Below are 24,905 nucleotides of genomic sequence, written 5' to 3'. Positions count from 1 at the left end.
CCCATAAAGTATATATATTCTTGATCAGCATCAATAGCCGAGTCGATATAGCCATGTCTGTCTGTCCGTCTGTCTGTCTGTCCGTCTGTCTGTCTGTCTGTCTGTCTGTCCGTCTGACTGTCCGTCTTGTTGAGCGTCTAGATCTCAGAGACTATAAGAGCTAGGGCAACCAAATTTGGTTTCCAGACTCATGTGATATCACACTGCTACAAGTGTATTTCAAAATTTCGCCCCGCCCCCTTCCGCCCACACAAAGGACGAAAACCTGTGGCAGGCACATTTTTAAAGATACGATAAAACTAAAAACGCAGTATCGTAGAGAATGCCCATATCTACCAGACTGCTGAATCTGAATCAGATCGGATCATAATTATAGCCAGAATGAAGAAATTAATTTTCTGTTGCTTCCCCTGCCCCCTCCTGCTCATAACAACACAACTCATTTTCCTTCTCGCTCGCACACTCTGCCGCGTTCAGTGCGCGAGCAACCCCTAGCGGAGGAGATGTAGAATCTAATTGGAACATGTAAAATCTACATGTTAGATGTAGAATATACATTGTATATGTAGATGTAGATATCATATGTAGCAAAAAAATGTAAAATGTAAAATTTTTTTTTGTTTTCTAAAATTCTTAAAAATCATAAGCTCAAAAGTGTATATACTGACTGAGTACGGGTATAAGTAGAGTCGCGTCCCCAGAAGCGACTCACACGTTCCTTCTCGTTTTTAAACTTCAAACGCGAATAAAATGTATAAAACTAACAAAAAACAACTATAAAAGCTTGTAATATTACCTTTTCATAGAGGTACATAAACATATTAGGGTTTTATTTCAAATTAATAGCAAAAACATACAGAAACAAAATAAAAACTCAAAATTTGCATTACTTTAATGTTTGGTATTGTCTTATATAATTAAGAAAACCTTTTTTATCTAGAAAAAAAACCTACTCTAATATTTGGTATGATACCCATTATTTTTTATGGTATCGGCTAGACATTTTGGCATATTTTTTATAATTTTTTTCGTATACTCAGGGCCAATTTTAGCCCACTCTTCCTGAAGCCGTTCCTTTAAGGCGGATATGGACGATATTGGCGTTTTGTGCACACTGACAATGAGCCGATTGCAAAACGATTTTAAGCGAATTCAAGCCCTGCGCAAGTTGAATTAAATTCTTTTTTTACCTTTTTTTGTTTAATTATACCCGTACTCAAAAAAGAGTTAAGGGGTATATTAGATTTGTGGTAAAAGTGGATGTGTGCAACGCAGAGAAGGAAACGTTTCCGACCCCATAAAGTATATATATTCTTGATCAGCATCAATAGCCGAGTCTATATAGCCATGTCCGTCTGTCCGTCCGTCTGTCCGTTTGTCCGTCTTGATGAGCACCTGGATCTCAGAGACTATAAGAGCTAGAGAAACCAAATTTGGTTTCCAGACTCATGTGATATCACACTGCTACAAGTGTATTTCAAAATTTCGCCCCGCCCCCTTCCGCCCACACAAAGGACGAAAATCTGTGGCAGGCACAGTTTTAAAGATACGATAAAACTAAAAACGCAGTATCGTAGAAAATGCCAATATCTACCAGATTGCCGAATCTGAATCAGATCGGATCATAATTATTGCCAGAATGAAGAAATGAATTTTCTGTTGCTTTCATTTTCCTTCTCGCTCGCACACTCTGCCGCGTTCAGTGCGCGAGCAACCCCTAGCGGAGGAGATGTAGAATCTAATTGGAACATGTACAATCTACATGTTAGATGTAGAATATACATTGTATATGTAGATGTAGATAGCATATGTAGCAAAAAAATGTAAAATGTAAAATTTTTTTTTGTTTTCTAAAATTCTTAAAAATCATAAGCTCAAAAATGTATATACTGACTGAGTACGGGCACTAACCATACAGTATATAGATGTGCCAGTTCATACAACGAAAGGGGCGCAGCTGAGTTTTCCATCCCAGCTCCCAGGCGCTTCGACTGAGGAATGGGCAGAGTGGGTGGGGCAGGGAAATAAATACAATATATAAAAATAAAGGATGCTATATCTGCTCATATCTCCTAAACTCATATTATCTTGAAAATTAGATTCGCTAAAGCTCTGGAAAATGATCTACTAGATGTGTACATCAGAGGCCGGCAGCGTCGTATGCACTGTGCATAGGAAAAAATTTCCGGCAGCGCAGTCGGCACACGTACAGCGTAAATACTTCGTGTGGTTTCGTTATTCTGCCTGATGACGTAGCGGCAGAGAAAAATGCTTCGGGCTATGCTATGCACAAACGGCTTCATATTCTGCTCGCTTGCCTCAGCAGCAGAGAAGCATTCATGTGCCCTATGCACAATTCTTCGGCTTTCGCAGCGGCAGAGAAATAAGTAACGTATTTGACTTCGTGTCTGTTGTTTTCGCACACAAACGCACCAAAAAAAATGTGTGAGTCCTGTGTGCCGACCCCTGGTGTACATTTATTTTATTCAAAGCGTTCATAGAATATTTTTTCGTTTTGTTTTGAAAAGCTAATGTTGTGACGGGCGCGCGGGGTATTTCTTCCATTCTCTTTTAGGTTAGCCTTTGCCTCTGCTTTCAGCTTCGTCAATGCCTCGACCCGCGTCGAGTCGAGCGACAGAATACGCCAACAAAATATGAAGTCTGGCGACGGGAATAGGTCCAGGGCCGGACTAGCAGTTGCCAAGGGCCCCCCTAGGGCTAACAGAAAAATTTGTTAAAAAAACAAAACTCCAAATAATGGATAAAAAATATAATAGCCACTGATAAACATACAAATTAATTAAACAAACATTAAATTTATAAGTTTTTATTTCAAATGAAAAAAGAAGGAACTGGCGTGAAAAAATGGAGGGCCCCAAGATTGATGGTTGCCCAGTGCCAGGTTGTGGGTTGATCCGGCCCTGAATAGGTCGATTTTGGTTTTAAACTTTAAAATTTAAAGTTGTTATTTGTTTGTACTGTGTGTATTTACTTTGGGGACTCAGGCGAAAAGAGGTGGCAAAATTAAAAAATATTTTATGTACGCTTTGAATAAAATAAATGTACACATCTAGTAGAACATTTTCCAGAGCTTAGCGAATCTAATTTTCAATATAATATTAGTTTAGTAGATATGAGCAAAGATAATTTGGCAAATTATCAGAGAAAATTTAAGAAATTTCTCAATTACAACAAACTCTACTGGAGAAGGTAATCCATAAGCAGGGTCCATGGGTAGATTTAATCTCTGAATTCGCATTACAAGCAAATGGAGCAGGAAACAGCTGCCCCTTTCATATCTTTTGCATATTGACATATGATAAATTTGGTGCAGTTGTTGGAATACGGCACCCGAGAGTCATCTGATTTCACTCTGAGCTCCGCCGTAGTAGCCTCCTCTAAAATGTTTCGGAAGACACCACTCTTCCATCTTCAGCGATCTTTTCTTTTCCTTGTAAAGGAAAAGATGGTAGACCGTACATATTTCAGTCATGGCAGTATTTCAGCCATTTAGTGGCAATATTTCAGCCATTTATTGGCAGTATTTCAGCCATTTAGTGGCAATATATCAGCCATTTAGTGGCAATATTTCAGCCATCTAATGGAATAAAAGCCATACATTCTACTCCAATGGCAATGATTTCAGCCAGTAGATTGGAATATATGCCAATTATTCCATGTACAAATCGCACAAAGCCTCGATATCCTCTCCCGAGAAACGGGACACTTCGGGAAATTTTATCAAAGGCTTTCGGTTCGCGAAATCTTCCCTGCACTTGTGCTTGACTGCATAACCCTTTTGCGTACAGAAGCCGCACTGCGGGTAGACAAAGTCTTTTGCAATGTCTTTGCAGGCTTCTGCGTGTATATAGCAATTTACAGTCGAGGCATGGCTTTTTTTCGAACAATAGTCACACGTATCAGAATGTTCACGGGCTGTCCGAAATCCCTCCGGCATATCATACCCCCGCGGTGGGGTATAGGTGAACTCGTTCACATTCGCGGTCGAGTTCGCCAAGGGATTTGAAGAGCGGCCGAAAAGTCGCGAATTTCCAGACGGGAGCGCCTGTTCGGGCTCCCCGTCCTCGACGTCCACTGCAGGCTGGAGCGCCTGTTCGGCCTCGACAGCTTCGCCTGCATTGACGAGCAAGAGAGCACAGTCAAGCTGTGCTCTCGCATTTTCAAACAGGGATTCTGCAATCCTCCTGTTCTGCCTGGTGACTTCATCACCTAGCGCGTCCAAAACGCCCATTGCTGTCTCAGCGACAGCGAAACGCGCGCGTGAGGCAGCAACGCCGACATTGCTGCCGTCGAAATTGAAAAGCTGGAGAATTTTTCTATCGTCCATTTCAATTCGTAGTTTTCGGTTTTTTTAATTGGCTATATTTACAGCCGTACTGGTCGGTAACAGGCCCACACAAAAAATTATTAAAGTGGGCGAGATAGCCGAGGTCAGGGCTATATCCGAGAAGGTTCTGATAGAGGTCAGACACAAATCGGAGTGGCCAACACCAGAAGAAGACCTCGAAGACATCCTCGCACAGATTGACGGAGATCTACCGACCGAATCAGTCCCAGAACTGCGCAAAGCATACCTGGAAACACTGACGGCAAACACAATCTCCTCCCCAGACAAACAGCGAACAAGCTGCTTCAGGAGGCCAGGCTCGCACTGGATGGTCGATCTGTCGAATCCAGCTGAAGAATAAACCAACTTGCTAGTTTAATCAATCGAAACGGCTTGCGAAGCCTATCCTATCGTCTCCTATTCGAACCTCTCCTATCCGAACCTCTCCTATAGAATCCTCTCCTATTCGAATCTCCTATGAAAGCCACTCCTATCAGAACCTATCCTATACAATCCACTCTGGAGCCCCGCCACTAGGATTAAGCGCCTGCTACGCGCCTGCCTATCCTATCCTGTCCCCGCCAATAGGCTTAAGCGCCTGCCACACGCCTGCCTATCCTATGCTGTTCTATCCTATCCTGTCCTATATAATCCTGTCTAATCCAATCTGGAGCTGTGGAACCCCGACACTAGGCTTAGGCGCCTACCACACGCAACACGCTAGCACGGTGTGTCCTATCCTATCCTATACAATCCTGTCCTATCAAAATCCTACTGCCGCATTATTTTGAGTTTTCTCTCATATGACTTTGTATTTTGATTCCCTATCATCCTATCTGTAAGCCATTTACAATTTTTCCTAATCAAAATCAAAACAAACTGATTGAGCAGATGGTTTCGGTGCGCAAAGCACGGATCGGATCTATTTTGACGTTAAAAAGATACATTTTTGGACTATGGTTTTTTCAAATGGAATTCGTGAGACTTAGTTTCGAAATGCCGATTAAAAATATCAAAATGAATTTTAACTAATGTAAAAAAATCGTCTGAAGGAGCTTGAAGTTTTAAACTACTACTGACAGCCAAAATTTTTGTTGATTATTAAGCACTCAGAAGAAGATCGGACCTCATCGGACGGTTTTAAAAGCTCAGAGCATTTTTTGCATTCGTACTTTTTCAGTACCTTATGCAATAAATACCCTGCATAATAACGTAATGCATTCTCATTAAATTCGGCTTTGATACCTAAATCTGTTTCTTCTATTGCAAATTCTAACTCTGAGTTCTCGTCAGTTGACATGAAGTCGTCGTCATCAACAGTTTTGAAATCTGACGCCGATTGAATTCTCTCAACATCGTTGACAATGTTAAGCAACATAGTATCATCGTCGGGAGAACAGTTCCCAGATACTGAACTAGACGTTAGAACTTTCATAGAAAGCATTTTACTAATAATCGCATTAAACTCATACATGGTTGGATTGTTATTATTGACTCCGCGAGATCTGATTAAATAAAAGAGATTTTCTAACGGGTCTTGATTTAATTTTGATGTTGCAATAAAGAAAAGTTCAGAGCTTTCACTCTAATAGCCTTTTCACACTGGGGACCATCCACCATCCATTTCTGGAATGGTCCGTAAGGTTTTGCCGTTCCGAATATTTCCCAATTATTCCACCATCCATCTGGGATGTTCCTAATTCTCACGTTTCAGTGCGGTATTTTTTCGATAATTGTCAAACCATTGTGTCAACCATTTCACAACAAAAAATCGGAGATCACTACGAAAATTTAAACAATGACAGGCAGGAAAATATAAAATTAAAACAAAATAACCCCATCAGATCTCACAAAGCACGCAAAAAATAAAAAAAATATCAAATAAAAATGGAAGGAGCAGTAAATGGCGGTGGTAAGTTTAATAGATATCATTTTTGAATACCCATATATCACAATATTGCAGCACATAAGAAAATAGCCAGTGGAAGGGTCAAGTGGATCACAGAAATGGAGAACCTACTCATTGACCTGTGGCAAGAAAATATAGACGATTTGCGGGGAGTCCGTAAGAACTCCCACGTTTATATGGAGATGGCCCAGACCATGAAGGAGGGGTGTGATCTCGATGTAGGATGGACAGAAGTACGAACGAAGGTTGAAAACTTGACCAAAAAATACAGGTAAATATTATTGTATTTGGTAAACAATAAATTGTTGATTCCATTTTATTTTCATACTTTGCAGGATGGAAAAAAATAAAGTGGGGCCAAGCGGAGGGGCTTATGTTCATTGCAGATATTAAGGAGTTTTTTTCGGACGTGATCGAGGTGGACCTAGACGGATCCTGCAGCTCCAGCGCACTCTCTGTGAGCAATGGGCCCCCACAGAAGCGCACCAAGCTGGATAGCGTAGTGGCTCTGCTCGTAGAGGTGAACAGAGAGCGCCTAGCTGCTCAGAAGGATCACCATAAAAAGCAGGAGGATCACCACAAGAGGCAGGAGTATCTCCTCGAGGAGCTGATCCGAACCCAGACGACGTTTCAAACTGACTTCATGCAATTTTTAAGAGAAAACAAACAGCAGTAGTACGTTTTTATAATAAATTTCTTGTCTGTTTAAATTTAAGTAATTATAATAAATAAATAAAACTGATTATTTAAATTTATTCTATTCACACAATATGTTGCAATTGCAGATCGTATCTGTTCTGCTGAATGATTATAATCAGCAGAAATATTGCTGCGATCGGGCTGTTCTCTCTGCTCACTTAAAGGTAGTTTAACATGTTGTGTAAAATGCAACAGCACAATATAATGGCACTATTGTTTTTATAATGACTATCCAGGCCTTTTCCAATAATGCGGAATCTGGCTTTTAAGTGCCCGAAAGCATTTTCCACAACTCGCCTAGCTTTGGAAAAGTTGTAATTAAAAGTGCGCTGTTCTAAAGACGCTGTTGTAGAAAAAGGGTATGGCTTCATAAGCTTCTTTGAGAATCTGAATGCCGAGTCCCCAATCAGCGTTGCTGGCACCATTTCTCCGTTAATTTCCTTCGATTTTTCCTCAAGCAATGGCGACTCTTCGATACGCTTTCCAAGGCTTGACTTTTGGTAAATCATCGAGTCGTTGCATCTTCCTGCGGATCCGATGTTTACATACGTAAATCTATATCTGAAGTAGATTGAAATTAAATATTTTAATAATTAAGAAAATAGCTTGAAAATATTTGTTTAGGTGCGAATATCTTACCTGTAGTCTACCATTGCAAATAATACTGTTGAATACCAGCCTTTGTAATTGTGGTGGTCGACTACCTCAGCTGCAGGTGGTTTTATTTCGATGTGACATCCATCTAACATAAAAATTAAGTGATGAAATTAATTTACATATATGTATATACATATATTATGGATGCTTTTAGTGCATTATTACCTATTGCACCTAGGCACTGAGGAAACCCAATTTCTTCAAATCCTTGGACACACTCGTCAATTTTCTCTGAAGTGAGATAGTTTTTGGACATGTATTCCTCTGAGAATTCGTTGATGAATGCTCTGCAAAACTCATGCAGGATATTGCAGACGCTGTTGGCTGACACTCCGAAAAGCCTACCGACTGTTCGGTACTCAGAAGAAGATCCCAAAGTATATAAAGATATGGCGAGACGCTTCTCCAGAGGAATTGCAGCTCGGCAGTTTGTGTCCTTCTTCCGTTGCACTTCCAAGCGAGTAACCAACAGAGAAAAGCAGGATCTCTCCATCCTAAAACTCTCCTTAAAAAACGCCTCGTTGTTTTCGGGTACATCCTTCTCCCAAAATGTACCGAACCGCTTCTGAAAAACATAACATATATATTTGTACTTTAAACATTGGTTACATTTATTAGAAGCACTCTCAAATGACCACAACCTTCCGGGCTTCAGTGTTTTCAAAACAGATATCCATTCTATTATCTCCTAGTCAAAGTTATCCTCATCATCATCGTCCATGTCCAACAACATGATTAGCTTGTGCAAGAATATGTTTTGCTGCTGAATCACATTCACGACCATTGAAATGTTATTTATATTCATTTTAATTAAAGTAAACAAATTTTAACCGCACGCAATTGTGAGCAACAGCTGTTTCTCATGGATGGTGGATGGTGTCAATGTGAATCGGTGTTTCACATCTTTCAAAAATTCCCACCGTTCCCCCAGGATGGACTCAGTGTGCAGAGAGTATTAAGAATATCTGAAAAAAACTGCTAAACTTTTCAAGGCAGTCCAGCCTTATGAAAGTCGAAGCCGAGGTCAAGGCTATATCCGAGAATGGGGGTATTCAAAATTACAGTTTTCTTGGTGTTAGATGGCAACCCAAAGGGCGCGCAATTGCATGGTGTGTATGCATGGATGTATGGGAATGTATGGGGATGTATTTGGATGTATGGATGTATTTTGATGTGTGGATGTATAGGGATGTATGGGTGCATGATTGAAAGCGCGGGCGAATCTGATGAGAAAGACACAAGTGAGCCGAATTTTCCGCTGGTTGGTCGTTCCAATTTATAATTCATTCTTTATACGTTTAAAAATTAACTTCTAACCGTTTTTTTTTGTCCGAGTGTGATTGAGTGTTTATATATGCTGTATATGCTAGTAGGACTACATTAAGAGTGAATTTTTGTTGTTGGATAAAGCATATTCTAATAGGACTAAGAGACCCTTTTGTGCTTATCCACGTGTGAGTGAGTGTTTTTGTGATTGTGATCGAAGAAAGGGAATATCTAGGGACCTGCATCCCCCTTTTCGGCGAGTGTGTGCGTGGAGTGAATGCGTGTGTGTGCTTGGAGTCCGTCCGTAGTGCGCCGTTGCTGCATTTTTGGTGATATATATCTTAATATTTTCTTAATATTTATATTCTTTTTTATATTTCATATTCGTTATATTATTTTCCAATTTTATTCAGTTATTTAGCACCTACATTGTTTTTTTTTTTTTTTTTTTTAATTAGTTATGTCGTCCGATAGTCAAATACACATAAGAGAAAGCGGGGTGAAATGCATTAATTCTTCCTGCCTTAGAGGGTATAGAAATAGTTCGCCGGATTTCCATGTGACATTATTTAGATTTCCATCGAATTCATTAATGTTCAATAAATGGGTTGAGGCTTGTAGTTTGGATAGCAATTTGGTGAAGGCAACTTCACGAATTTGCGATCGGCATTTTGAGGCCGAGTGGTTAGGAAACAATCGATTAAAGTCGAAAGCAATTCCAACATTAAACTTGTCTGAAAATACTTTATTAACTTCATTTAATGCAGATCTATGTGATCAGCAAGTCTGTGTTTTCATGATTAGAGGCTTATTCGAAAACTGGAAATACGTGTTAAGCTATACTGTTTCTGCCACCGGTATAAAACACGAAGCCCTTATGGAAAAGGTGACGGCTAATATTGAGCAAGCACAATCCTTAGGGCTTAATATAAGAGCAGCTATTTGCGACCAGGGGTCTAATAATAGAGCTGTTTTTAGAAGATTGGGAGTTGACATTAAAAGCCCCAGATTTAATGTTCAATATAAAGAGATATTTGCGATTTACGATGTTCCACATTTGATTAAATCGATGAGGAACATCGTCCGTAAAAGAAATCTCGATACCCCTGATGGCGTTGTTTCATGGAAAGTAGTCGAGGAATTATATGAAATCGACTCCAAAAACTCAACGCGACTCTGTCCCAAATTATCACCAAAGCATATTAATCCGAATAATTTTGAAAAAATGAAGGTAAAATATGCCACTCAAGTGTTTAGCCATAGTGTAGCCGCTGCTCTACGAACTATGATTAGTTCTGGAGGGTTCTCACAGTGCAAAGAAAGTGCAGAAGCGACTGCCACATTCATAGAAAAAATGAACAGACTATTTGACTGTCTTAATAGTCATGTTCTCTATGATAAAAACCCATTCAGGAGTGCACTGCAAGAAAAAAATGTTGTCAATGAGACCCTGTTGGAAATGCGAAATTATTTCGAAGAATTCAAGTATCCACAAGAAGTGTATTGTATAAAGGGTATGATTTTAACAATCAAATCTATACATGCACTGGCCAAAAATGTTTGGAGTGAAAGCTCTGAACTTTTCTTTATTGCAACATCAAAATTAAATCAAGACCCGTTAGAAAATCTCTTTTATTTAATCAGATCTCGCGGAGTCAATAATAACAATCCAACCATGTATGAGTTTAATGCGACTATTAGTAAAATGCTTTTTATGAAAGTTCTAACGTCTAGTTCAGTATCTGGGAACTGTTCTCCCGACGATGATACTATGTTGCTTAACATTGTCAACGATGTTGAGAAAAGTCAATCGGCGTCAGATTTCAAAACTCTTGATGACGTCGACTTCATGTCAACTGACGAGAACTCAGAGTTAGAATTTGCAATAGAAGAAACAGATTTAGGTATCAAAGCCGAATTTAATGAGAATGCATTACGTTATTATGCAGGGTATTTATTGCATAAGGTACGAATGCAAAAAATGCTCTGAGCTTTTAAAACCGTCCGATGAGGTCCGATCTTCTTCTGAGTGCTTAATAATCAACAAAAATTTTGGCTGTCAGTAGTAGTTTAAAACTTCAAGCTCCTTCAGACGATTTTTTTACATTAGTTAAAATTCATTTTGATATTTTTAATCGGCATTTCCAAACAAGTTTCACGAATTCCATTTGAAAAAACCATAGTCCAAAAATGTATCTTTTTAACATCCAAAATAGATAAATATGCAGGGTGGTTTGAATTGTCCGAAGCTGTAGAGCCCGAACAGGCGCTCCAGCCTGCAGTGGACGTCGAGGACGGGGAGCCCGAACAGGCGCTCCCGTCTGGAAATTCGCGACTTTTCGGCCGCTCTTCAAATCCCTTGGCGAACTCGACCGCGAATGTCCCTCCGAGAGCTAGCATCCGAGTGCAAAATATGCACTATTCGAATAGTTCCGCGCATAATTATTCAGTGGGACAAAGCTCGAGCTCGGTCCAGGCTCCGGTACAGGCTCCGGTCCAGGCTCCGGAACAGGTTTCAGCCCCAGTCCTTTTCGAAGACATACATGGATTTACAATCCTATAAAGCCGGTGCCCGACCTCCGGCTGCCAGGACAGTGTGTGGAGCGTACAGGGGTGAATGAATTCATCTATACCCCACCGCGGGGGTATGATATGCCGGAGGGATTTCGGACAGCCCGTGAACATTCTGACACGTGTGACTATTGTTCGAAAAAAGCCATGTCTCGAATGAAAAGTTCTATAAACACGCAGAGGCCTGCAAAGACATTGCAAAAGACTTTGTCTGCCCGCAGTGCGGCTTCTGTACGCAAATGTGTTATGCATTCAAGCACAAGTGCAGGGAAGAATTCTTGAACCAAAGCCCTTTGGTAAGAGTCCCGTTACTCGAACGAGGATATCGAAGCTTTGTGCGATTTGTACATAGAATAATTGGCATATATTACAATCTACTGGCTGAAATCATTGCCATTGGAGTAGAATGTATGGCTTTTATTCCATTAGATGGCTAAAATATTGCCACTAAATGGCTGAAATATTGCCACCAAATGGCGAAATACTGCCACTAAATGGCTGAAATATTGCCACCAAATGGCGAAATACTGCCACTAAATGGCTGAAATACTGCCATGACTGAAATATGTACGGTTTACCATCTTTTCCTTTACAAGGAAAAGAAAAGAAGATGGAAGAGTGGTGTCTTCCGAAACATTTTAGAGGAGGCTACTACGGCGGAGCTCAGAGTGAAATCAAATGACTCTCGGGTGCCGTATTCCAACAACTGCACCAAATTTATCATATGTCAATATGCAAAAGATATTAAAGGGGCAGCTGTTTCCTGCTCCATTTGCTTGTAATGCGAATTCAGATATTAAATCTACCCATGGACCCTGCTTATGGATTACCTTCTCCAGTAGAGTTTGTTGTAATTGAGAAATTTCTTAAATTTTCTCTGATAACACTAGTCAACACGATTTTTCCTCAAGGAACAAAACGAACTTTTTCTTAAAGATTTGGGGCTTAGAAATGGTTTGATGATATTTTTTTTATCTATGGCAGAACTTTTTTTTGAAGTATTTTTGAAGTCTGGTATTTTTTTAAGCTATTTTCAGAGGTAGCGCTTGACTCGCATAGCGCATAACTCTAGTATCTTACGTCTGGTTGTAAAGACCTTTGCTATTTTTAAAAGATAATTGAAACAGCTAGAAGTTAAACACTTTGTGATTTCAGCTTACCGTCTGGGAAATATAAAGCATTGAAATGCAATAATTATGATTTTTGTGCGGTATTTTTTACGAAATTTTGACTTTAAAAACTCAGGAAAAGTCGAAAACAAATTATATCCTGTGTCCTCTATTTTTTTGTGTATAGGTGCATTAATTTGGCGTCGTTTAAGGTATCGCTCATTAAAATCTATGGAGCGACTTTGGAGCTAAAATTCGTTAACCAAACCTAAAAAAATGAAGAAAAAAAAAAAATATATACCTTTTGGAAGGTTGCGGGCCAAGCTGCCAATCGGGAACAAAGCAAACGAAAAAGGGTTGTACATTTGGTACCTGATCGCGTTCCTTTGTTCCCAATGGGCAGATCTCATATTTTGTTGGCGTATTCTGTCGCTCGACTCGACGCGGGTCGAGGCATTGACGAAGCCGAAAGCAGAGGCAGAGGCAAAGGCTAACCTAAAAGAGAATGGAAGAAATACCACGCGCGCCCATTAGCTTTTCAAAACAAAACGAAAAAATATTTTATGAACGCTTTGAATAAAATAAATGTACACATCTAGTAGATCATTTTCCAGAGCTTTAGCGAATCTAATTTTCAAGATAATATGAGCTAAGGAGATATGAGCAGAGATAGCATCCTTTATTTTTATATATTGTATTTATTTCCCGCCCCCACCCACTCTGCCCATTCCTCAGTTATATTGCGGCAGGTCAACACAGGTCGCTACATCACATCAGCCCTCAAAACAAAACGAAAAACCAATTCAAGCGGCCAAAAATTGTAGAGCCCACACACAAGCACAGTATGTCTGAATACATGGCACACACACATTTACGTAACCTGGAAACGAAACTCAAAACAAACTCAAAACGGTTTCGGAAAATAAGAATTGATAAAAATGTTGTCGTGTCTGTTTACACACACACATTTGCAATGCTCAGCTTGCTTTCGCTTCTCGACATGAGTCATACATGCCGAACGGCCCAGCTCCCGACCCGAATGTCGCAGCCTCACAGAGCCGAAGCGCCTGGGATCTGGGACAGAAAACTCAGCTGCGCCCCTTTCGTTGTATGAACTGGCACATCTACATATATACTGTATGGTTGGTTAGTGGCAATGATTAAGGTGGCATTTATGCCAGGAGCCAGGATATTGCATTTTTTTCCTTCTCCAGCGGGGACGTGCAATTAGTCAAACCGCCAATGGCGGATATGGTGATGGCGACCAGGAATGGTGCCCATGAGTGGGATCAATATCGTAGTCAACTCTTTCCAAAATTGGAGTGCAGTCGACCAGGACAGTGGCAGTATCAGTGCAAATGGGAGCCGACGCTGGTGCAGGTGTCGCCAATGGGGCTGCCAATTTCGCCTGCTGTCGTTTTTAAGGTCGTTTTGGTTTTTTTTAACACGGGCTATTTTTCAGTCGTTTGCGATGTGCTGCAAAATTTCTTGCATTGCTATGACAAAACTTCGATATCAAACACAAACGATATATCTATACTCCCGGTCGATAATATCGGAGTATGTAATTTGTTAGTATATAGTTTTATAGCTTTGTGATAGTGGCGTATTTGCTTTCAGTGGCGTTCGCAGTAAAAGATTTATATGAAAATACATTTTTCCGCAGCGTGGAGCAAATATTAAGTTTATTTTGTTTCAGGTCGGGACTGTTGGTCATGTCTCGGACGACAATAGCAAATTTCTAATTGGTTCCCGGACATATATATATGGAAAGGATCGGTGATACCGAACGTCTCCGGCGTGACACGAGCAGCGCTATGCGCCGAAAGAACCGGGGTCCGCCTAGATCTCAGAGACTAAAAGAGCCAGAGCAACCAAATTTCGTTTCCAGACTCATGTGACATCACACTGCTACAAGTGTATTTCAAAATTTTGCCCCGCCCCCTTCAGCCCACACAAAGAACAAAAATTTGTTGCAGACACAATTTTAAAGATACGCAGCATCGTAGAATATGGCCATATCTATCAGATTGCTGAATCTGAATCAGATCAGATCATAATTATAGCCAGAATGAAGAAATTAGTTTTCAGTTGCTTCCCCCACCTCCTGCAGCAAGAGACCGTGCTACTCATTCTCTTTCTCGCTCGCCCACTCTGGCTCGTTATGAACGCGAGTGCCCGCTGCCAGAGAAGATGTAGAATTTAAATGGTACATGTATAATCTTCATGTTAGATGTATAATATACATTGAAGATGTAGATAACAAATGTAGCAAAAAAATTTAAAATGTAAAAAATTTTTTTTATTCTAAAAAATCATTTGCTAAAAAATGTATATACTGACTGAGTACGGGCATAAGTAGAGTCGCGTCCCCAGAAGCGACTTACACGTTCCTTCTCGTTTTGCTTGGCCTTGGCCTTGGAGCTCACATTTTTTTCTCGGCCTTGAATAACAATAAAACAAGAATAAATAACAATTCTGTAAGTTGGGGCGCAAAGTGAAATTGTAAATTAATCGTAATCCTTAATCTGAATGGGAAAAATGTTGCATTTTGCTAAACGGGATTACGCAACTTTCCCGTTTCAAAAGTAAATATTTTTGCGAAAGTAAAAACCGGACCATGTCTGATCAAGATACTTAAATTCGGATCGCGAAAATCAGACCTTGGTCCATTATTGATTCGCGTCGGATAATGTGGAACAAAAGGCTTGGCATATTCTGTTAGACACGAGAGTGCAGCACTTGCTATAAAATCGTATGCAAGGCCGAGCGAGAGATTATTAAAGAACGGAATTACTAATCGGAATGAGGACTACTATGGTGGCATTGACTCTGGTGGCATTGACTCTGCTGATCGGCTGCCTAGCTGATCACCAGGGTGTATTGGACCTGGAAAAAATAATACTCAGGAGTTTGGAAATCTGCGAAAGAGAAAACGGGGTGACGGTTGCAGATAAAGAACTGGCTAAACAAAAAGAGATGTACACGCCAGTGGCCCCGTTATCGTTCAAGTGTTACCACTTGTGCTCCTTCATGGTATTGGGGTTAGTGAATTCAAAGGGCAATATTGTGTTTAAAGAAAATGTGAAGGAGTTTTACCAAGACCGTTACAACAAAGACGAAATTGAACGGGCTGTAGATGACTGTGCTTTCGATCGACATTCATCTTCTGCCTGTGACAACGCGTACCAGCTCTTTTTATGCATATTGCCCCAGGTGGGGTTGGATATAGTGATTCCGGTCCATTAAAAGTTTTGTAATTAAACGCATAAGAATACATTAAAATGTGTGCGCCCCATATCGCTTTCAGTCAAAGCGAAAAAGCAAACCAAATTTTGCCCTCGTAGGAGGAAATTATTGGAGCCGTTTGTAGTCCTGCATTCTGTTGGCGTCCTGGGTGCCATGCTTGCTGGTGCTGATTAAGCCTGGACGCATCCGTGAAGGAGATCCCTCGCTGGACAGCCATCGAGGGGACGTTCATCACCCTTCTAGCCCTTTGTTGTCTGTTTCCTTGTCTCTGCGGTGTATTATTCAAGATCGATTAGCGATTTCTCAGCACCATTATGTAGATCTTACATGATCTGCATTGCATATGGGGACGCCTTTCCAGTGCTCCCCGACAATGAATGATGAGTACGCCAAATTTCCCCTTAGGATTGGTGCCCACGATTGGGACCGATATCGTAGTGGACTCTCCCCCAAATTGGAGTTGCAGTCGACCAGGACAGTGGCATGAGTTGTATTGGCTTCGGCATCAGTGCAAATGGGAGCCGACGCTGGCGCAGGTGTCGCCAATGGGGCTGCCAATTTCGCCTGCTGTCGTTTTTGAGGGTCGTTTTGGTTTTGGATTTTTGGATCATTCCCATCGTCATCACCCACAACCAAGCATATTAATTATCATTTAACCATCTGATGAAAACCCACACATATTGTGTTTTGTTGCCAGCTTAAAGTAAAGAAGATTATCTCTGAGATAACGACGTCATATAGGTGAGAAATATTCCGTGTACTTTATCGCTCTTTTGAAGTGTGTCTGGTCCAGAACAAGTTGAAAAGCGAAGCCATACAGACGCTTTTATCTGAAGTTTTCTTTTGCGATTCATGCATGGAAAGTTTTGAAGTTAATTTTCGAAGTAAAACCAGAATCGGGAGATACTAAATAAATCCATAAAGTTGAATGAGAGGACCTGTGTGATATTTTCAGTAATTTCCAAAAAAAAATAATTATATAGACTATGCAGGCCGATAAACTCCCACCGAATCCTCGTGAATCGGCAGGACTATTGTCCTCGCTTATGTTTTGGTATGTTTTATAATAGACTTTGCAGCTGTTGGCATCATCATCCAGCTATCACGTAAAATTCAGCGATAATTCTTCTGATAACGCTGTCCCATCTGCTTATCGTGATTTGTAATCAACCTACATGATATCTCAGCCCAAACATTTCCTATATACATGAAATAATACGTTCTCCTGATATCTTACGACAGCTTTGCTCTGCCCATTCTCTTCAAGGGCCGCAAAAAGACCCTTCAACCCACGGATCTCTATCAGGCCCTCAAAGGACACAGAGCGGATAGTCTGGGCGACAGATTCTTCGAGACATGGCAGGCCGAAGTGGAAGCGTGTCGCCGTGGGAGGCCCAACCAAGAGCCGAGCATCATCAAAGTGATCCTTCGCGTATTCGGCTGGCAATTGCTGGGCTCCGGTCTGATCATTGGAGTCCTGGAACTTGGAACCAGGCAAGTTGTGCTCGTTCTATAGATTCTTATATAAAACATGTCTCAATGCAGGGCCACTGCACCCCTATTGCTGGGCGCATTGATATCGGAGTTTACGGCCCATGGAAATGGCGATGGACTGAGAGCACAGCTCTATGGAATCGGCCTGATAATCACCACCTTGACCAGCGTCCTCTTGACTCACCCTTATATGATGGGCATGATGGTGAGTCGCCCCCAGATGAACAGCTCTCAACTGTAAATTTTCATTGATGATTCCTACATTCCTTCCCGTACAGCACCTGGCCTTGAAGATGAGGGTAGCCGTGGGCAGTGCCATCTATCGCAAGGCCCTTGCGCCTGAGTCGCACTGCTCTGGGGGATACCACAACCGGCCAGGTGGTTAATCTGATATCCAACGATTTGGGTCGCTTCGATAGGGCTTTGATACACTTCCACTTTCTGTGGCTGGGACCGCTGGAGCTGCTGGTTGCCTCCTATTTTCTGTACCAGCAGATTGGCCTGGCCTCGCTCTATGGGATCGGCATACTCCTGCTCTATCTGCCGGTGCAGACCTATTTGAGCAGACTGACCTCCGTGCTGCGTCTTCAGACCGCTTTGCGAACGGACCAGCGGGTGCGAATGATGAACGAGATCATATCCGGCATACAGGTGATCAAGATGTACACCTGGGAGCGGCCCTTTGGCAAGGCGATCGAGCAGCTGCGCCGCAGCGAGATGAGCTCCATTCGCAAGGTGAACTACATCCGCGGCACTCTGCTGTCCTTCGAGATTACTCTCGGGCGGTGTGCAATCTTTGTGAGCCTCTTGGGCTACGTCCTGATGGGTGGAGAGCTCACGGCGGAGAAGGCCTTTGTGGTCACGGCTTTCTACAACATCCTGAGGCGTACTGTCAGCAAGTTCTTTCCCAGCGGCATGTCCCAGTTTGCCGAGCTGATGGTCACATTGCGTCGAATCCAAGCATTCCTGATGCGCGACGAGACGAAGTCAGTGCTTCAGGGCGATGCCAAGGAGAAGCCCACCGAAGTTATGGTCGAAATTGAGACTCTGACCGCACGCTGGAGCCCAGAGCACAATGAACCGGTGCTGGACAAGATCAGCATGAGCCTGAAGCGTCCGCAACTGGTGGCCGTCATTGGTCCCGTGGGCTCGGGGAAATCCAGCCTCATCCAGGCTATACTCGGCGAGCTGCCGCCCGAGTCTGGTGGCGTGAAACTCCAGGGCAGAGTGTCCTATGCCTCGCAGGAGCCCTGGCTCTTTAACGCCTCCCTGCGGGACAACATCTTGTTCGGCCTGCCAATGGACAAGCATCGTTACCGTCGTGTGGTCCAAAAGTGTGCCCTGGAGCGCGACTTCGAGCTGCTGCAGGGCGATCAGACAATGGTGGGCGAGCGTGGAGCCTCCCTCTCAGGCGGCCAGCGGGCGAGGATCAGTCTGGCCAGAGCCGTGTACCGCAGGGCGGATATCTACCTGCTGGACGATCCGCTCAGCGCCGTGGACACGCACGTGGGTCGCCATCTGTTTGAGGAGTGCATGCGTGGCTTCCTCAAGCATCAGCTGGTCATTCTGGTGACCCATCAGCTGCAGTTCCTGGAACAGGCCGATCTGATTGTGATTATGGACAAAGGCAGGATCACAGACATTGGCAGCTATGAGGAGATGCTGAAGAGCGGTCAGGACTTTGCCCAGCTCCTGGCCAAGAGCACTCGCAATGCGGATGGAGACCACAGTGAGGCGGCAGCTGGCGATGGCAAGTCCGCCTATTCCCGTCAAAGCAGCTGCCAGAGCAGGACGAGTGTCAGCTCTGTAGACTCCGGTGGAGCGGACTCACTCAACGAGGAGGTGCCAGCAGTCCTGCCCGTGCAGGAGTCACGTTCCAGCGGTAATATCGGTCTTGACATGTACCGAAAATACTTTGGCGCTGGCTCTGGCTGGATCCTGTTCGCTCTGGTCGTGTTCTTTTGCCTGGGCACACAGCTGCTGGCTTCCGGTGGCGATTACTTCCTCTCCTACTGGTAAGTGATGTCTGCTATCAAACCCACTCATTAATCATTAATCAATCCCACCTACCCGCAGGGTTAAGACGAGCAACAACCAATCTTCTCCGGTGGACATTTACTACTTCAGTGCCATCAATGTGGCCCTCGTGATCTTTGCCCTGCTCCGGACTCTTCTCTTCTTCAGCATGGCCATGCACTCGTCCACTCAACTGCACAACTCCATGTTCCAGGGGGTGTCCCGCACGGCTCTGTACTTCTTCCACTCGAATCCCTCGGGTCGCATACTCAACCGCTTTGCCATGGACCTGGGCCAGGTGGATGAGGTGCTGCCCGCCGTCATGCTGGACTGCGTACAGATCTTCCTCACCATAGCCGGCATTATCTGTGTGCTGTGCATCACCAATCCCTGGTATTTGCTCAACACGTTCCTCATGTTCCTGGCCTCCCACTTCCTCAGGCGCTTCTACCTGAGCACTTCGCGGGATGTGAAGCGCCTGGAGGCGGTGGCCAGATCGCCCATGTACTCCCACTTCAGTGCCACCCTGAATGGTCTGCCCACGATACGCGCCCTGGGTGGCCAGAGACTGTTGATTGGGGAGTACGACAACTACCAGGATCTGCACAGTTCCGGCTACTATACGTTCCTCTCCACCAGTCGGGCCTTCGGCTACTATCTGGATCTGTTCTGCGTGGCCTATGTGATATCCGTAACGCTGACGAGCTACTTTGATCCCCCACTCGGTAGTCCCGGACAAATTGGATTGGCCATCACTCAGGCCATGTCCATGACTGGCACCGTTCAGTGGGGCATGCGGCAGTCTGCCGAGCTGGAGAACTCCATGACCTCCGTGGAGCGGGTGGTTGAGTACAGAAACCTCCAACCGGAGGGACAGCTCGAGTCCCCTGCTGACAAGCAGCCGGCGAACAGTTGGCCCAAAGATGGAAAAATTGTGGCAGATGATTTGAGTCTAAGGTACAGTCCCGATCCGAAAACGGATCGGGTACTGAACTCGCTGAGCTTTGTGATCCAGCCCCGCGAGAAGATCGGCATAGTGGGACGCACGGGTGCGGGAAAATCCACGCTGATTAATGCACTCTTCCGATTGTCCTACACCGATGGCACCATGTTGATCGATGGTCAGGACACGGCAGAGATTGGTCTGCACGATCTGCGCAGCAAGATCTCGATTATTCCACAGGAACCGGTGCTCTTTTCCGGCACCCTGCGCTACAATCTGGATCCATTCGAGCAGTATACGGATGAGAAGCTCTGGCAGGTCCTAGAGGAGGTGAGCAAATGCATTCACTGGTTCCTTCACCCTCTCTCTTTCTCTCTCTCTCGACTAGGTTCATTTGAAGGAGGAAGTCTCAGACATGGCCACTGGCCTGCAGAGCCTCATCTCCGAGGGTGGAACCAACTATAGCGTTGGTCAGCGTCAGTTGGTCTGCCTGGCACGTGCCATTCTACGGGAAAACCGCATCCTAGTCATGGACGAGGCCACGGCGAATGTGGATCCCCAGACCGATGCCCTCATCCAGTCCACCATTCGCAGAAAGTTCAGGGACTGCACTGTCCTGACCATAGCCCATCGCCTGAATACCATTATTGATTCGGATAGGGTGATGGTATTGGATGCCGGCAATCTGGTGGAGTTCGGCACTCCACACGAACTTCTAATGCAGTCCGAGAGTAGAATCTTCTATGGCATGGTCATGGAGACGGGCGGGGCGAGCTTCGATCATCTTCTGAAGATTGCACAGTCTGTGAGTGGAAAATACCAAAAATCGCTCAATATATCAAATAATTAATCCATAATTATATTTTACTTGCAGGTCCACGAGAGCAAATCGCACCGAAACCAGAATGAATCATGAGGAGAGCAAAAAAGTAAAGTTATTAGAGAAAAACTGTGTATTCTTCCTTCTCAACAGCTGTTTATAAAATACTGGAGCCCGCTCCTGCTACTGCACCACCTTTCGTGGAGTAATAAAGTTATAAATTAGTCCAACATTTTCACAAAAATATTTTCCCAAATGGATTCTCGGGCGCTGCTGTGGTTCATATCCTTCATATCCCTCTATGTACAGCTATGCTCCCGTTTTGGTACAATTTTGGGACTGCCAATTTGAAATAATTCGTGCAATTTGAAATTTGTGCGTTCATTTCTAGTCCTGGGTTAATAATAATCTTTCCCCATTTTTAAATGACTTTATACCAACCTCATGAAAATAGACACAGCGGAAATGTTTTCCATTCAAGCCGCGCGATTGCCAGCACAATTATAATCTGTATCAAATTTACTACTTCTCATGTGAGTACTGGGCATACAACTGGAAATTCCACTTCTACGAGTGAATCAAAGAAGGAAAATTGACGTTGGTTGTTACCTTTATCTCTATCGCCTTTTATTAGTCCATCACAACACTCTCTTCTTTCATGTAAACAACAAGATCTGTTATATCTTGTTACGGGCGTTTCGGACTGTCGTGAAACATGGTCATAGGAACACCCTTCTGGATGGAAATGCCCTACAACCAGATGGATGGAGCAGACTGAATTTATTGACTTTGTGCCTGGGGAAAGCTCTGCTCCCGATTAACGTACCGTACCACTGAGTGTTAGCCTATAGTCTGGCAAAGAGTCTTGCCACACAGGATACATAATGTATCTATATACTTACTGTAGGAAGAAACAGAGTTCATTGATGATCCTGGCACGATGCGCTCGTTCATGAAATACTAGGTGAATTTCGCATCTTCAGAGGTAGCGGAAATAACGGCAGATGTCAGATGTAAATGTAAACAGATAAAATATTTAAAAATTGGACATAAATCATAAGCTCACATATTTATATACTGACTGAGCACGGGTATAAAAGTAGAGTCGCGGTCCCAGCAGCGACTCACAAAGTTCCCTCTTGTTTTGATTCACCTTAACGCGTAAATTTTCTTTAAAAAAAAAAATTAAATAATTTTGGAATTGGATCCCGATTCCGTAGTCATTTGGTAGTCATTTGTCCAGCCCATTCAGTGGGTAGTTTTATTGCAATAACTTTTAAAAAGTTTTCAAGCAAACTGTGGAAACACGACATGAATGCCACACCGCACAGGTATCGCCATCTGTTTATAGTTACATGCACTATAGCCAAAATTACAGTTCTACATGATTTTTCTACATGAATTCTACGCAGCGCCATCTGTTACTATTTACAAGAACTATAGCCTAAAATTGCATATCTACATGGTTTTTACATGAAATTTTAAAAATTTCACTGCTAGCCAACACTGATTTTCGCCGTTCATACTTACCGCTCAATTTTGAAAATCAAAATGTTTGTTTTTGGTTATTTGTCGAGCACCAACAGATGGAATAACAAATGCATTGCATTTTGGTGACTTTTTAAATATTTATATGATCTGTAACAATGGCATCGTTTGCTCAGTTCGTTAGCCATAAGCAAATACAAATTAACTAACAAATTGAACCACAAATGAACGTGCACAAACAAACATGTAGGACCCTGACAATTACATTTGGATGCAGCTGGTCACGAACCATTAATATACCCTACACTTGAACAGTAAAATGGGTATATGTATTGCATTCCCCAGAATAGTTTGTGTTTCTATCGAGTCATTAGCGTAGTACCTCCCTTATTCTTAAGCGCTTGTTTGACATAATACTCGAAGTTGTTGTACTCGTTGTATCAAGGATAACCTACAGTTTCTACAGAGAGTTAATTGCAAAAGCTCTTGTAGGTACTTCAGGCAGTATTGGTAAAAAAATAGCGTTCATTTTTAATTTTTTTCTATGTAAGATTGTATATTTGTATGTATATACAAATGTACATACGAACGCATCCGTAAACGTTTTTTTTGTATCATTTATTTACATAAAATAAGCGACCGCAAGGTTTAATTAACCGCAAAAGTGTAATGCAAAAAAAAGGGAAGAAAATCCAATAGAGTGATGGAGAGGGAACAGAGAAATAAAAATAAAATGTGATATGCGTTAATGCACAAGGTAAACAAGAAGAGCGAAGATAAAGGTGAAGAAGGGTCGTCGAAAATATGTGGAAATAGATATGATATGCGAACAACGTGCATCGGCATTAAGCGGAGTACTAAGGTAAATATGTGAACAGCTACGCACATAACCACACACGAGAAATGAAATTGCGCCTACTCTCGCGCGATACGACTATTAGATACCCACTAATCAGATTAAGTTTATTCTGCGCTCATAGTGTATGCTTTTATATTTTATTTATGTACCGATGATGAGGTGTACCGAGACCAAAAAATGCAATGTCTATAAAAACACCTTTTCATATAATTCTGTTCCGATTTATAGTCTTAATTTAATAAACGACAACTGATGTACCCAATTGAAAAGTCATTTCATTAACTTTGATGTGAAAACATATTCAAATCAGCAAAAGTTCACAATGTATTAATTAATTTTTTTGTTTTTATTTTTTTGCTTTTAGCCATGTTTTCTATTACTATTATCTCTTATAAAAAAGATTATTCTAGCAAAAAGTTATTCCACCAAATCTTTCTTACATATTCAACTATCTAACAAAAATACGAGAAAAATGGTAAAATCTCGGCTAAGGATTTATTGTCCCGTGCGAATATGGTTTTAATTATATTCAACAACAACAATAACCATTTCAAAGAGACATCAATGCACAACATGAACAGAAATTTGCATCAATATATTGCCCCAACTTTAGCTGAAATTTGAATTTGAATGGACTGCCGCCAAAATCACTTCCTTATTTGTCCCCTGCGAATGTCTTTGTTTTTTGAACAAATCTCGAAAACGAATAGCTCACCAAAATCGACCGTAGTAGCAGCTATAAGGTTAGTCAAAAGGTGTGTCATAAAGGTAAAACAATTTTGAAAATCCGTCTAATTTTGAACATTCGACTTCAGAGAAATGCCCAAAAACAAATGTAGAAGCAAAAGACTCAAATCCCATTTCAAGGATTCTGGCAGATTTTTGGGCCGCGGGGGGCCGGGGGCAGAAAATGACTGTATTACTTTACAGTGTAAACCTGCACTAATATACCCCTGTGTCCCCCAGTACAGGGTATAGAGAAATACAGTCAAATAAACATAGCTAGAGATAAGTATGACAACTTGCTAAAGTGACCGACCGTACCCAAACGAACCATACCGAACCGAACCAATATCAATATCAATATGGGGCGCCCAGGCTAACCGGACATTGACCGTTCTCTGACTCAGTGGTTGCTCTTCCCTTGCCCTATCTACTGCACTCTTCGCGGTGTAAGTATACCCTTTGAGAGGGGCTATGCATAATTATACATATGTCGGCCACGCAAAAATGGAAGCATCAGGTATCATTAACAGCCTAGTCAAGGTATTTCTTTATTCCATTCTATTCTATTCATCGAGGCTGAGAACTTCTGTAGATAATTATGAATTATGATTCATTAAAACTGATCAAGTATAGGAGTATAGGAGCATTGAATCTGCAAGGGTATCTGAATCGTTTAAACTCGATTCGAGCCTTTCTCTCGTGTTTCCTCTTACTTTGTTTTTTATCAGCGGACAACAACGCTGCGTGAGTG

The 24,905-nt window shown here is 42.4% G+C and overlaps 2 protein-coding genes across 3 annotated transcripts; both read left to right on the top strand.

Moving 5' to 3' along the window:
* The first annotated feature begins 6,167 nt into the window (after nucleotides 1-6,167).
* Nucleotides 6,168-6,951, top strand: LOC111077877. 2 transcript variants are annotated; one of them, XM_041596324.1, is made up of 3 exons: nucleotides 6,168-6,260; nucleotides 6,312-6,528; nucleotides 6,610-6,951. In XM_041596324.1, the coding sequence occupies exons 1-3, from the start codon at nucleotides 6,236-6,238 to the stop codon at nucleotides 6,668-6,670; spliced, it is 303 nt and encodes a 100-aa protein (XP_041452258.1). In that variant the 5' UTR covers nucleotides 6,168-6,235; the 3' UTR covers nucleotides 6,671-6,951. The 2 variants fall into 2 exon arrangements, with proteins under 2 accessions (XP_041452258.1, XP_022228029.2); XM_022372337.2 differs by having other exon boundaries at nucleotides 6,593-6,950.
* Nucleotides 6,952-16,473: 9,522 nt separating this feature from the next.
* Nucleotides 16,474-21,328, top strand: LOC111077884 (probable multidrug resistance-associated protein lethal(2)03659). The gene is given in 8 exon segments (XM_022372346.2): nucleotides 16,474-16,862; nucleotides 17,051-17,302; nucleotides 17,354-17,507; nucleotides 17,581-17,634; nucleotides 17,636-19,317; nucleotides 19,379-20,591; nucleotides 20,650-21,066; nucleotides 21,136-21,328. Coding segments are annotated over 8 exon segments (3,882 nt in total). The 5' UTR covers nucleotides 16,474-16,794; the 3' UTR covers nucleotides 21,178-21,328.
* The last annotated feature ends 3,577 nt before the right edge of the window (nucleotides 21,329-24,905 follow it).

This window comes from Drosophila obscura, unplaced genomic scaffold (assembly GCF_018151105.1).
Source record: "Drosophila obscura isolate BZ-5 IFL unplaced genomic scaffold, ASM1815110v1 contig_14, whole genome shotgun sequence".
NCBI classification, from domain to species: Eukaryota; Metazoa; Arthropoda; class Insecta; order Diptera; family Drosophilidae; genus Drosophila; species Drosophila obscura.
Note: the sequence above shows the minus strand (reverse complement) of the source record. Positions and strands in the feature narration are given on the sequence as shown.

Bases quoted from the DNA above. Each gene is read 5' to 3' on its own strand.
- LOC111077877 (XM_041596324.1), top strand. From the start codon at position 6,236: ATGGAAGGAGCAGTAAATGGCGGTG. The intron at 6,261-6,311 runs GTAAGTTTAATA...ACAATATTGCAG, and splicing joins AGGAGCAGTAAATGGCGGTG to CACATAAGAAAATAGCCAGT. The intron at 6,529-6,609 runs GTAAATATTATT...AAAAAAATAAAG, and splicing joins AACTTGACCAAAAAATACAG to TGGGGCCAAGCGGAGGGGCT.